General features: G+C 44.8%; 1 protein-coding gene across 1 annotated transcript in view; it reads right to left on the reverse strand.

The window, feature by feature from the left end:
- Positions 1–14,677, reverse strand: part of CCDC149 (coiled-coil domain containing 149) — a 72,920-nt gene that overhangs the window by 23,625 nt on the left and 34,618 nt on the right. The window contains exons 4-8 of the mRNA XM_010839918.1: positions 8,685–8,801; positions 7,703–7,875; positions 6,922–6,994; positions 5,644–5,728; positions 2,889–3,033 (exon numbers count right to left, since the gene is read on the reverse strand). Coding sequence (XP_010838220.1) covers positions 2,889–3,033; positions 5,644–5,728; positions 6,922–6,994; positions 7,703–7,875; positions 8,685–8,801 — 593 coding nt within the window. The remainder of the gene's footprint in view (positions 1–2,888; positions 3,034–5,643; positions 5,729–6,921; positions 6,995–7,702; positions 7,876–8,684; positions 8,802–14,677) is intronic.

A 14,677-nucleotide genomic window follows, 5' to 3' on the forward strand; every position in this document is an offset into this window, starting at 1 on the left:
GGGGAAACAGTGGAAACAGTGTCAGACTTTATTTTTCTGGGCTCCAAAATCACTACAGATGGTGACTGCAGCCATGAAATTAAGAGATGTTTACTCCTTGGAAGGAAAGTTATGACCAACCTAGATAGCATATTGAAAAGCAGAGACATTACTTTGCCAACAAAGGTTCGTCTAGTCAAGGCTATGTTTTTTCCTGTGGTCATGTATGGATGTGAGAGTTGGACTGTGAAGAAGGCTGAGCGCCGAAGAATTGATGCTTTTGAACTGTGGTGTTGGAGAAGGCTCTTGAGAGTCCCTTGGACTGCAAGGAGATCCAACCAGTCCATTCTGAAGGAGATCAGCCCTGGGATTTCTTTGGAAGGAGTAATGCTAAAGCTGAAACTCCAGTATTCTGGCCACCTCATGGGAAGAGTTGACTCATTGGAAAAGACTCTGATGCTGGGAGCGATTGGGGGCAAGAGGAGAAGGGGACGACAGACGATGAGATGGCTGGATGGCATCACTGACTCGATGGACATGAGTCTGAGTGAACTCTGGGAGCTGGTGATGGACAGGGAGGCCTGGTGTGCTGCGATTCATGGGGTCGCAAAGAGTCAGACACGACTGAGTGACTGATCTGATCTGATCTGATCTGAAAACATACTAAGGAATGGGTGCTCCAGACTCTAGACTCATTGAATTTGAAGAGCTGAAATTCAGGAGAAACTGTCAACTGAGCGGCTGGAAATGTGGGTCTTGCTCTTGATGGCAAGGTGCCAAGAGTTCTAGGACGTCTGTAAAGAACAGGAAGCAAAGACAGGTCCCCTGAGTAGGGGTAAGAAGATGGAAGATCAGAGAAGAGAGGAAGAGGAGGGAGAAGCCTAGGGTGGAAGGAGGAAGAGGAGAAGGGAGAGGGAACGAGGCAGCAGAGAGAGCAGAAGGAATCCAAGAAGATGGTTTTCAAGATGGGAATTGGGATGAAGAGAAATTATAGAAGAAAGAGACTCAGAAAGTGAGGTCTGGGGTACTGGTGACCCTCACAGGAAGATTGCTATGGAAAATTCAGAAGAGGTCTTGGGAGGTATTCAAGCCTGTCCCTGGCATCACTGGACACCTGCTAAAATTCAGAATCCCGACATTCCTTCCAGAACGCCCCCAAATCTGCATTTCTAAACAATCACCCCCTTCAGGTAATTCTACCATAGGTGTCCCCTCCCCTAGAACACACATTTGGGAGGTGGCTGATGAAGAAATAAAGATGGCCTCTTGTTCACAAAGATTGGAGGTGAATGGAACCCTTTTGGGGTGGATGTTTAAAAAGATCTGGAAGGTTTCTGGGTGAAAATGCAGACGCAGCAGGAGGGGCAGAAATTGAAAAGGTTGAAAGAGGAGCTCACAGGAGAGCCAGGCCCCAGAGGAGGGAGCAGGGTAAGGACCAGTAGGTCAGTGGGTCAGTGTGTTTCCCAGAGACCAGAGGGAGAGGGTGGAAGACACTGGGGAGCAGTGAGCCTCCGGGCTCTTGATAGGCAGGCTTTGTTTTCTCAGTAAAAGAGAAGCTGAGGCTACCTGCTGAGAACAAATGAGGGCTGAGAAGACCCGAGGAGGTTTGAAAGGGCCTCTGTGGATGCTTTATAGGGAGTTGGAGAGGACAGAGAAGGCTCCTGGGACCACTACCAGCTGCGGAATAAAACAGACCTTGTACCTATTTGAGGAGATCCCCATTTCTTCGTCCTCCCCTGAGGAGCATCTCCATTTTAGCATCTGGCTGTTTCAGTCCTTGGTTAATATTTCTTTTAAAAGAATTTTAAAAAACCTTCTGTCAATAAATCACCCTTGTCATCCCTCTGAGATTGCCCAGACTCCCTCCACTGCTCTCCGCCTTCTTTTATATATATCTTAATCTCCTGTGCTATCTTCCCTTCACTCCCAGCCTCTCTTTTTGCTATTTTGTTTTTACAATACTCTCCATCATTTCACGGTTGCCTCTCCCCTTGCAAACCCCCACCTCACCAGGCCCCCAGTTCCCTGACTGCTCCCTGTTCTTGCTGGAAGCCCAGTCTTGGGGAAGCTGCTCCTACACGGCACACTTTAATTTTGCTTCCACGTGTAGGTCATAAAAGCAGGACTAGCTACGTAATTTGCAGGGCCCAGTGCAAAATGAAACTTCGGGGCCCTCTTGTTAAAAAACGATCAAGAATTTGAAGATGGTGACTGCAGAGCATTAGACCAAGTGCAGGGACCTTCTGAACACTGGGCTGTGTGTGACTGCATGAGTCGCTGGTCCTCGAAGCTGGCTCTATTTGCAACGTTTGTTGCATTGATTTATGGTTTATTCACCATTCTCTGAACACTTCCAATTTTGCTTCTGTCATCTCTACATGCCACTTTAACTTGCTTGATTTTGTCCAATGTAGTTAACATGTTTATAGTAACAGAAGAAGACATGCTCTCTTAGATATTATTCCTTTTCACCATCTTTTTTTTTTTTGCTGATTTGGAAAAATGGCATGAGACTCCGTTCCAGGCCCCATAGGCTTGTAAGTTGATGCTTTGGTGTTTCTACTCTCAGAGCCCCAGAAAGCCGTGCCATGAGGTTAAAACGGCATGAGGAGGTGAGTTCCCTAGAGGAGACTGGAGATTAAGTTAAGGTTAAGTTCCCCAGGCACGTATACCATCAAAATCAGCCAGGCAACATGCATGGCTTGGTGAGTGGCTCAGACTAAGCATTCAGTGAGGAATAGCCGGTATTCTCTCCTTGTTGATCCAGGTAAGCTTCCCTCTAGATTCGAGGGTTCTCCTCTCCTTCCCTTAAGGCTTGCAGCCCACCTGGTTGCCACCTGGTTGCCTGCTGACAGCCATCGTCCCACCGATCTCCTGCCCACCCTGCACCCCAGGGTCTGGCCACCTACTTGTTGGTCTGCCTCTGGTGCTGGATGACCATGTTTTTCTCATGGATCGTCTCCAACAGGGCTGTTGCCAGAGATTTCAGATCAGAAATGGACTGTGGAGTAGCTGGGAGACTGCACCCGTGATCCTCAGATAACAGATCCTGAACTAGGAGGGATATAAAATTACATCTCAGTCTTAAATCCTTCTGGAATGATCAAATGCAAACCAATGTTACTTCTTCCTGGACAACGAAGCTGGGATCAATTCCTGACTTCTATGTGCTACTGTGTTGTAATTGAAGAATCCACTTCAAGTGTCAAAAGTAAAATGAAATAAAAATCAGTGTGAGAATTAAACAGAAAGGAGGAGTCCTTGTGGACTTCTGCAACATTTTTTTAAAAGGTAATAATCTATAACCCTGTATGTGAGACAGCAAAAGAGACACAGATGTATAGAACAGTCTTTTGGACTTTGTGGGAGAGGGAGAGGGTGGGATGATTTGGGAGAATGGCATTGAAACATGTATAATATCATATAAGAAACGAATTGCCAGTCCAGGTTCGATGCAGGATACAGGATGCTTGGGGCTGGTGCACTGGGATGACCCAGAGGGATGGTATGGGGAGGGTGGTGGGAGGGGGGTTCAGGATGGGGAACACGTGTACACCCATGGCAGATTCATGTTGATGTATGGCAAAACCAATACAATATTGTAAAGTAAAAAGAATAATAATAATAATAAATAAATGATAAATGGTTAAAAAAAGGTAATAATCTTTTGTATTTTTCTAGTATTTTATACTTCAAAATGCTCATACTAATTCGAGACTTCAAATTTTAAAATGAACCTGGAAAATGTTATTTATTCCCATTTCATGGACAAAAAAGCAAGGTGCTAATGGATTAAAACCATTAGCTGAAGGTTACCTTCTTTGAGGTCTATTCATTCAGCCACCCTTCTTCACTCTTTCTTATCTGCCTGTTATATGCCTAGCATTATGCTGAGAACTGGGCTGTGGTGCATATGCGTGCTTAGATGTGTTCAACTCTTTGTGACCCCATGGACTGTAGCCTGCCAGGCTCCTCTGTCCATGGAATTCTCCAGGCAAGAATACTGGAGTAGGTAGCCTTTCCCTTCTCCAGGGGATCTTCCCAACCCAAGGATCAAACCCAGGTCTCCCAGATTGCAGGCGGATTCTTTACCAGCTGAGCCACCAGGAAGCCCAAGAATACTGGAGTGGGTAGCCTATGCCTTCTCCAGCAGACCTTCCCCTGGGAATTGAATTTGGGTCTCCTGCATTGCAGGCAGATTCTTTACCAACTGAGCTATCAGGGACCGGAAATTTATTTAATTATGCTGGACATTTATGTTGTTTTCAATGTTTTTTTTCCTTATAATTAATGAAGAAGAACTTTCTTAAAGCTAAGTGCTTACATATGTCTGTAATCATTTCTTATCGGCTCAAAGGGGATTGGTTTAAGGCTTTTTGTAACAGACTGCCAAATGGTTCTCTAGAAAGTTTTGGCTGGCTGACTGCTCTGCCAGTGTGCTTGAGCTTGGCTGGCATTCCCCACAACAGTGACAGGACTGGGTCTCAACATTCAGAGATGTTTGGCTATCAAGGGTATACACAGCTGTACTTAGATGGGCTACTCCACATTTCTATAGAATACTGTAGTCTTCTCTTTAAAAATAATTCTAGGGTGTCTTTTCTAGTTGAGGGGGAAAAAAAGGAGTTGCTTAGGCAGGCTGGATTCAGCACATTTTTTTTTTTTAATTCACCATATCTCTTATGAGGACTACCACGTGATCCTTGCTGGTCTGCGTTGCCAACAAGCCCAAAACAGGCCAGCCCAGCACGGCCCACTTGAGGCTCATGTTTAAAACTGAATCCCCAAATATTAAGTGTCAGAAGCAAGCGCTCTGCTATTTATTCCCCTGACTGTTCATGGAAGATCATTATTTTTCATCGGAATCGACAAGAAAAAGGAACAAGATTGCAATCAATAAAAACTTCTTTGAAAAAAGGCATGCGTGCCATGATAAAATGATTTCAGTAGCTAGGAGACTTTTCTAGTCTGATCTCAGAGGCCACAAAAAGGAGAAATTCAATGAGGATGGAATAGACACTTGGGGATGCTGACCTGGTGATTACAGAAGGGAAAACAATCCAGAAAGGAGAGTACAGTTAGATGAATAGATGCAAATGGGGCTCAGTTATTGGAGGAACCTTCATTGCAGCAGCTCTCCAAGCAGGGTACCCAAACCAGCATTGCATCAGCTGGGAACTTTTTAGAAATGCACACTTTCTGGGCTTACCCTAGGCCCACTAAATTGGAAACTCTCAGGCCAGGCCCTGTGATCTGTGTTTTAATAAGCCCTCCAGGCAATGATGATGCAGGGGGAGGTTTGGGGGTGACCACTCTAAGGATTGGGCTTCCCAAGTGGTGCTGGTGATAAAGAACCCACCTGCCAATACAGGAGATGTAAGAGACACAGGTTTGAACTCTGGGTCGGGGAGATCCCTGAAGGAGGGCATGGCAACCCATGCCCTCCAGGCAGTATTCTTACCTGGAGAATCAACATGGACAGAAAGAGCCTGGTGGGCTATAGTCCCTGGGGTTGCACTGAGTCGGACACAACTGAAGTAACTTAGTATGCATGCATGCACACTCTAAGGATCATTTTGGTTCCTAATTCACAAACTGAGATGTGGACCCACAGCACCAGCATTCTGTGATCATACATGGTCCCTCCCAGAAAATGACCCTTACCTTGCTTTGCAGACAGGACTCCAGTCAGAGCACTGCTGCTGGATTTGTTCTGGCCTTTTGAGTTTTTCCGTCTCTCAAGAGCATTCTAAGCAGCATTGGGAGAAAACAAAAACCTCTGTCAGAAAAGCCAATAAAGGAAAAATACCTAATTCCGGTAGATGCATCCTCCCCTCCAGCACACAAGAACTCTTTGCAAACTCTAAATGCTGGCCTAACTTTCAAAATTCAGAGTCCTTGCCAAAGAGTTCTGATTTTTACGGACCTGGTAAAGAGTTTTTTTTTCAGTTGGTGCCCAGCATAATTACAGCAATTACATCCTCCTATATATAGAAGATACTCAATGCATATGCGTTAAATTAAATCAAATCTGAAACAAGAACTCAGTCTAATGTGTGAAGTCACTAGTTATGGAAACCCCTTCTGAACAGACATGAGATAGAGGCTGGGTTTCACTTTCGTGGAAGAACTGAATAAATGTTGTTAAGTGAATGCATACACAAGTTTTTTAAATTACGTATTAATTATACAATGTTAAGAGCTATGTGTATATATAGATGGGTATAAACTCAAGCCTGGCCCCCACAGAATGGAAAAGGAAGGACAGCATAGAGACTTCCGAGAATAAAGCAAACGTCAAAAGTCAGGAAAATGAGCCGGCTCTCCCCAGCATCTAGACGGCTGTAAACCTTCACCCTCAGGAAGAGAAGTCAATCTAGTTTCAAAGCAGAGACACCCAGGAGATTTTGCTAATTATAACACTTACAACTAACATCTGCAGAAATAGATATTATCTAACTGATGGTGCTGGAATTAGACTAAATAACAGTGGGGAGAATTTAAACATTCTGTCCTTTCAGTGTGACGCGAACATTATCGTTTAATTGTGATTTCCCAATCATTGTTTCCTCATCGCTCAGAAATCATTGTCTTATGGATGATTAAGAGACAAAGCATCTGATCACAAAACACCGTACAGAAAAGCTGGAGAGGAAATTCAGTTTCATATGGACCGAGGCTGTAAAGTGGTTGCAGCCAGATTCTGCTGGTCTCAGTGTGCCCTGTCCAGGTAATAGAAGGAGCTCTTGCAAAACCTGTTTCTGTTGTGTTTGCTGCTTGGGGGCTTAATTCTCACTGGTTCCTCAGTTTAAGCATTCTTACTGCACTATCTGGAGGGCAGGCAAGCACTAGAATATCTTTGGCACATAAAAGAGAATTAAAATAGAATGACATTTAGATGTACAATCGTGAATCATCACCGTCACTGTCATAATCTTCTACCTTGTATTTGGCAATGTTAGATTTCAAGAGGTTGACCTCCTCGTGAAGTTGCTTTAATCTCTCTTGAAGGTACCTGGAAAAGAATACATACAACTAGAAAGAGTTTGGGAGCAAAATAAAAACCATACACTCAACAATAAGGGGGAAAAAAGGAAAACCACACACCTGAAGAACCACCTTTTACATATAATGCCTTCCCACCACCCAAAAGAGGTAAAGTGCATCTTGGTGACCTCTTCTTAAATGGATGCGATGAAGGTCAAATATTCCCAAGTCACCTAAACCTCACTTCAGAACAGCCTTCTGCAGAGATCCCCTAAGGGGTATCAACACAGTTTTCAAATAATTCTCATTAAGATGATTCCACTGGGAAGCAAAGCAGGAAGAGGCGACACCAGACACGCTGTTAAGTTAGTCATATTCAGACACGGAAATTTGCCTCCAGGAAAAGAAACAGCTAAGGGAATTCCTCAATTTATTTTCTTATTCTTTTCTGTCTTCTTGATAGCAATAACAAGCAGCTTCCACTGTTCCCTACCCTTCTCACCCAACCAGAGAAGGCAGGCAAAGACTGCGCGTATGTAGCCTGTGAGCATTTGGTTGTTCTTTTCGTACTTCTACAACTAATGGGTGGCATTAATATCATTGCTTTAGAGTTGGGACTTTCCTTTCATTGTAAGACAATTTTATCAAATGTAAATAGGGCTGCAAATAACTCCCAGCCTGCAGGCAAGTGGAGGGCCAGCACCCTATGACTACAGGCCAGGGCCTGGGCACTTGCCTGTTCTCCATACACAAGGCGTCCACATCAATGATACGGTTCTCATGGCCACTGAGGATGTGGTTCAGCTCCTGGTTGAGCCTCTCGACTTTGTCCTGGTAGGAAGACCGCTCTTCTTTAACATCCTGAAGCTCATCCACAGAAGCCTGTAGGTCATGCTCCAGAGACTCAATCTGAAAGCAAAGGAAGCACCCTTACTTAAGGAGTTCTGCAGACACTGGCTTGAGGGTTAGAGAGGGAATCGTCTATTTTGCTGACTGACTTTTAGAGAGCTTATTAATGCCAGCCACCTTCTATAAAACCATAAGCGCCACTATGATGAAAGCTAAAAACAAGGAGATGGCTTCTAGCCAGTCACTTACTATATCCAAGATGAGACAGACATGGCATCTTGGAAGCACAGAACTTCTTGCTTACCAACTGCAGCCTGCCCTAAAGCCAGAGGCTCAGAGAGGGCAAATCCAGACATTGATAACAGCAGCCAGTGTCTTACAACTACATACTTTTTTAAACCACTCTAGACCCAGAAATCTTGTTCTGTTCTTCAAAATCACTTAATAAGAGAAGAAAAACAAAGTTGAGGCTCTCTAAGCTGCTCCCTAACTAGGGCTTGGTACCTGTTAAGATTTAGACTAAAAAGCATTGCTCAGTATTTCAGCTGAAACTTGCAAATTAGGCCAGTTCATCACGTTTGTTCGCTCCCTGTCTCTCCTGGGTACAGGGGATGTTTCTTGCTATGTTCAGAACAATGACACCCAAAGTAAGACAGCAGATCTGCTCGAAGCCAAAACAGAAGAGATCGCTTGAGAACTTAGCAGAGAACGAAGGCAGTAAATGCATTCCAACTGTATCCTTCTTCCTCCTCTGACCACATCCCAGACACCCCCACACTCTCATAGAAACAGGGCACAGTCTACTCTTCTCTGTGTCGTGCCCAGCTGTGCGAACACACCCCCAACTCTTAACAGATGTTGACGATAACCTGTTCCTTTGCTCTCTCCAGCTGCTGAACCAAATCTTCACGCTCATGGGCTGCAAAGTGCCGCACGCCAATTTCTTCGTCTCCCAGCCTCTGTTTGGCAATTGTCATCCTCAACAGCTGCATTTTCCATTGGTAGGAAAAGAAGAGGGCGAGAGAGAGTGAAAATGAATAGATCTAAACAAAACCCCAAGCCTACTTAGGCAGAAAGTGTTGGAAGAAAACATTTTTCAAGAAATACTGGGGAAAGGCACAAGACAAAGAAATTTCTTACCAATATCATTAATTCAATTAAAAAAATTCATATTGTATTCTGTACAGGCATGCCTAAACACACATGTCCATGCATTCACCTATAAGGCTAATGGGAACACAGGGCTAGGCATCTGAAGATGGATGTCCTGTGTAGCCCTAACACAGTGAGGGAAAAAACTCTGGGTCTCTTTTAAACTTAGCAAAGTGTAAAAAAATGATAACACAATGTTGCAAAGAATCTGCTAAGATGGGCAATCTCCCACATTCTTGACATTTAGGCTATGATATATTTGGGGTCCTTATTTGAAAACTAGTCAGCTGAACTGCACAAATATTTATTGTGCAACTATTGTGAGCAAAAGCATCATGAGGCTCAGCAGACAACGTTACAGGCAGGTGGAACAGCTTGTACAAAGGCCTAGCAGAGGATACACGGCACTTAGTATACAGATGGCCATGTTTGATGGAATTCTCATTTCAAAACTCAAGGATTTTATCTTTGTATACGTGCATAAAGCAAATTTACTTGTAGCCTTGGAATCAACATTCATGGTGCTTTTGCATGGGTGGATGCTTGCATGCCCAGTCACTAAGTCATGTCTGACTCTTTGTGACTAGAGTCACACTAGACTCCCACTAGACTCCTAGCCCACTAGACTCCTCTGTCCATGGGATTTTCCAGGCAAGAATACTGGACTGGGTTGCCATTTTCTCCTCCAGGGGATCTTCCCAATCCAGGAATCGAACCTGCATCTGTTGCATTGGCAGGCAGATTCTTTACCTCTGAGCCACCTGGAAGCCCTTGTAGGTGGATATGGGCAAACAAATGCAGAGTTGCAAACAATGGGAAGTGTCCCACAGGAAAGTTCCCAGCTAAGATCATTATACTTTCTTGTTTCAGCTCATATTATAAACAAGTGACCTTTTCATGGTCTCATTTGTGCCCCTTTTCTTCCCTCACATTTTTGCACCTTCTCTCACTGTTTTGCTGTTTAAGAAGGCCCCCTGAGCTGTGCTGGAGTGTTGTTTGGTGTTTCTGAGCACAAGAGGTCATGATGTGCCTTACAGAGAATATCTGTGTGTTAGATAAGTTTCATCCAGGCACGAGTCACAGCGCTATTGGCTGTGAGTTCAATGGTAAAGAATGAACAATATAAGTTAAATAAAGTTAAACAGAAACGTGTAAAACATATATTGATCAGGTGACAAAAGTGTTGTGATGAGAGGCTCAGAGGAGCCTAATCTCCTATTTCCCCTAGGAACAATGGTTCCGTATTCCCTAAATCAGTGTTTGGAGGGATTTTAGAGAATGTAACTACAGCAAGTGTCAAGCACTGGCTATACTTGGGGGAGAATGGAGTTTGTGTCAGAACTGGTTAATTCACCTGAAAGCTGATAACGTGAAAACACAAATTCTTGACTCAGGACTTTCAGAACCCCAAGTGAGTGAAAGACAAACAGCTAACCAAATAAGAAACACTTTCAGATCAAAGAGTCTAGGAACAGGAAGGCCTGTGGCTTTTTTTTTGGCATGAGGCAACCAGCATGCCACATGGCTTTGAAAGCAGGGTGCTTTTCCTTGTATGTGAAAAGCCAGATTGACAGCCTGAACTTTAAGTAATAAAACACCACTGTGGTTTCCCATTCACAGTACGCTTCGCCGAACACTTAATTTAGAATCACACAATTATGTTTGCTTAATGCCAATTAATTATTAAACATGTTTATTGAGGTCTGACAGCCATAGAAGAGAGTCATCTTTTATATACTGGATGCCTGTTAAGCTTCAATAAACATGTTAACAATCATTTGGTGTTTAATGTGCATACAATATCGGCTATTAAATCTGAGGGCTGGGCTGGATGAAACACTTATTTTTAAGAAGTGAGGCCCAAGTTGGCGATAGCTGGATCACTGGTTGGGTCTGACACTCAACGTTCAATTGGCTGAAGGGGCCCAAAGGGGCCATGAGAGCAGGGACAGAAGCCCCAGGGAGACTGCTCTTGTCCTCCCAGCTAATAGCTCACAGGTTCTGGAGTCTGCCTGCCTGGGGGCTGGTGTCCTGGGGCCAAGTTTGAGAGCTGTGCAACCTCAGGCTTATGCCTAAACTTCTCTTAGTATCTTTTACTGTAAGAGTACGACAGCAACAGTCCAGCTTTTTACTCTCCAGAGTGCCTGTAACTGTCGGGCCCAGAGTAGGCTGCACCCAAATGTGCCTCAATGCCATATTGATTATTTTGAATTAAAGTTACTTAAGAAATGGCCAAGAGGGACACTTGGCCCTTAACAAGAGGGACTCTGATCCTCCTTTCTATCACCCTGAGAGCAGGAAAAGATCTCTCTCATGTGGAATGGACTTGTAGACACAGAGTGGGAAGGAAAAGGTGGGATGAACTGTGAGAGTAGCGTTGACATATGCACTACCATGTGTAAGAGAGCGAGTGGGAAGAGGCTGTATAGCGCAGGGAATGCAGCCTGGTGCTCTGTGATGACCTAGAGCAATGGAATGGGGATGGGGTGGGAGCGAGGCTCAAGAGGGAGGGGACATACGTAGAGCTGATTCGTATTGTTGTATAGCAGAAATGAATACAACATTGTGAAGCAATTATGTTGTTGTTGTTGTTGTGTTGTATCGTTGTTGTTTAGTTGCTCAGTTGGGTCTGGCTCTTTTGCAACCCCGTGGACTGTAGCATGCCAGGCTCCTCTGCCCACAGAATTCTCCAGGCAAGAATACTGGAGTGGGTTTGCCAGGCACTCCTCTAGGGGAATCTTCCCAACCCTGGGATCAAACCCATATATCCTGCTTGGCAGGTGGATTCTTTACCACTGAGCCATCTGGGAAGCCCAAAGCAATTATATTCAGATTAAAAAATAAATGTAAAAAATCTCTCATTCGAAAGGTGTACTCCTTGCATCTGAAGGTAGAAGGACACCCTTACTGTCAGAGGTAGGGAATTCAGGCAAGAAACCAAAATCTAAACAAACTCTGTTACTGCTTCTATTTACTACCCCAAGTCAAAACTCAGTTTATATTTTTCACTAATTGGGCACCCAAAACCTAAGGTTCTCTCTCCTGTCAATTCCTCCTAAATATATTATTTCTTTCTCTGAAAGTATAAAAGTTACCTGCTTTGGTCACTTCTTAGATCCCATGTCTGAGGGACCAGCATGAACTTCAAAGATGTCTCTTTTTCTCCTGCTAATCTGTCTTGTGTCCAACACAAGACGTCAAGAGGGGTGGAGGGGGCAATTTCCCCTCCCCAGCACTGAGCATGAAGTCAGAGTGAAGTTGTATTAAATGAGAATTTAACTTAGGGCAATTCAAATTGATGTGTCCAGTTTCTGAAAAGATGAGGGGGAAAACCAAGGGGAAGAAGAGCAGGATGAAGAAAAGGGGATGGGAGAGATAATAATTTTAAAAATTGGTGGCTCCCACCATCCCTACTTTCAATGTCCCAGACTGAGGGCAAGGTGAGAGAGAGACTGATGATGCATTTAGGCAAAATCATATTGTTCATGTTTATAAGTAAGACTGCTGTTCAGGAGCTTGCATGGCCATGTGCCTGAACATTATGGGCAACTTAAGGGAACTTCAAGGCGAATTTCAGCCAGACCCAAGTTTTTGCCTCTTACATGCTGATTTTAGAACCTAGTCCCACGTAAGAGAAGGTATTTCTCTACCATACTTAGCACAGCCCCAGAACATAAACAGTGCTCGATCAATGTTAGCTGCTATTACAGTCATGGCTGTGACCACTGGTGTCCCCCTCCACGTGAGGTTCCCCACACATACACTCACTGGGGAAGTCCCAATTTTCTTCCAAGCTGGAGGAAAGTGAGCTGCCGAGCCAACGTTATCTGTAGACCACAGGCAATGGGGTTGATTTCCCACCTTGGAAGCTGTTAGGAAGCAACTGCTCTGAGCACTTAATTTCCTCCAATGGGACTATCGAAACTGCACAGCCAGCCTCCCTGTGCCAACCCTCGGAGTGGACCAGTGCCCTGAGAGGCGCGTGCATGGCCATTAGGAGACATGTCCGTTTGCTGATTTAGATGGAAATAAATGCTTATGAATGAATTACGGGTGTGAGTCGTCCGCTTATGGATGAGGTGCAGCTGCAGCTGAGATGTGGCCGAGGGACAAGACTGCAAAACGATGTGGCAAACGGCTCTTGGGCGCCCTTCCCCCACCCCGACGACAGAGTTTGACTCCTCTGCCAAAGCCCTGCTCAAACTCGGGTGCCAAGAAGGCCCCCCAGTCGGAATGACTCACTTCCTCCTTGATCTCTTCTCTGGCTTCATCCCTCAGAGCCCTCAACAGCCTCTCCCTCATCTTGTTTTCATTTGCCTGAATCCATTTTCCCCAGCTCACCAATGAGTCATCACCAACTCAATGGACATGAGTTTGAGCAAACTCTGGTAGATAGTGAAGGATGGAGGCCTGGTGAGCTGCAGTTATGGGGTCACAAAGAGTCAGACACAACTCGGTAACTGAACAACAACAATTTTCCCCAGTAGCCAGAGGCAGGAGCAGCTATTATTCTCCTGGTGTTACCTGTGTTCAGCCCCTGCATCTGCTCATTCTAGTCACGTGTCCTCAGCTGTCACCTAACCTTCACGGAGCCCTGGGTGACATCAGTGTTTTTGAAAGTGGGGACTGTCTTAGTTCGTTCAAACTGCTATAACAGACTGCCATACACTGTGTGGCTTATAACAATAAACATCTCTCATAATTCTAGAGGCTGGGAAGTCCAAGATGAAAATGCTAGTGGATTGGGTGTTTCCCGGTTCATAGAGGGCTGTCCTTTGGCTGTGTCCTCACATGGTGGAAGGGCTGAGAGAGCTCTCTAGGGTCCCTTTTACAAAGGCACTAACCCCATGGATTAGGGCTCCACCCTCATGACTTAATCATCTCCCAAAGGCCGAACCTAAAAATATCACCACATTGGGGGCTAGGCTTCAACATATGAATTTTGTGTGTGTGTTGGGGATACAGCTTATAGTATTCCACCCATGATCACCCCCAGATTCATGTTCTTCTCATATGCAAAATACATTTACTGTATCCCAACACCTCCCAAAGAATTAACTGATTCCAGCATCAACTCTAGAGTCTGAAGTCCAAAGCTTCATCTAAACCTCACCTTGTTTAAATCACCCATGAGTGAGATTGGAAGTGAGATACATCCTGAGGCCAACTCCTCTCCAGCTGTGAAACGGAGAGACCTAGCAAGTTATGTGCTCCCAAAATACAAAGGTGGGACACAGGCAGGAGAGACATTACCATTCCAACAGGAAGACAGGAAAAAGGAAAGGGTGACAGGTCTCAAGTAAGCCCCAAACCTAACAGAGCAAACAACATTAAATTGTAAGGCTCAGGACTAATCCTCTTTGGATGGATGCTCTACCTTCCAGCCCCACTGGTAACATCGCCCCCAAGGCGTGGCAGGATGGCTCTGCCAGGGCCCTGTAGCTCTCCTGGGCTGGGGTCTTCAGCCTTGGGGTTCTGGGAGGCCCCCTCTTTTCTAATTCAAGTGGAGGCAACTGTCCTCCAGAGCCACGCACTCCAGGCTTGTGGCAGGAGTGACAGCCTTGCTGGTCTCTGAATCACCTTCCATGTCATTCTTCTCTTGTCCTGAAAAATAGTGCCCAGCCTCTTACTAATACTAATTAGTATTAACCTCCTTATCAAAGTGTTGTTAGGCCAACACCCTTAGCATTCTCATTTTTTTGCAATATAG

This window comes from Bison bison, unplaced genomic scaffold (assembly GCF_000754665.1).
Source record: "Bison bison bison isolate TAMUID 2011002044 unplaced genomic scaffold, Bison_UMD1.0 scf7180017864136, whole genome shotgun sequence".
In the NCBI taxonomy this organism is placed as follows: Eukaryota; Metazoa; Chordata; class Mammalia; order Artiodactyla; family Bovidae; genus Bison; species Bison bison.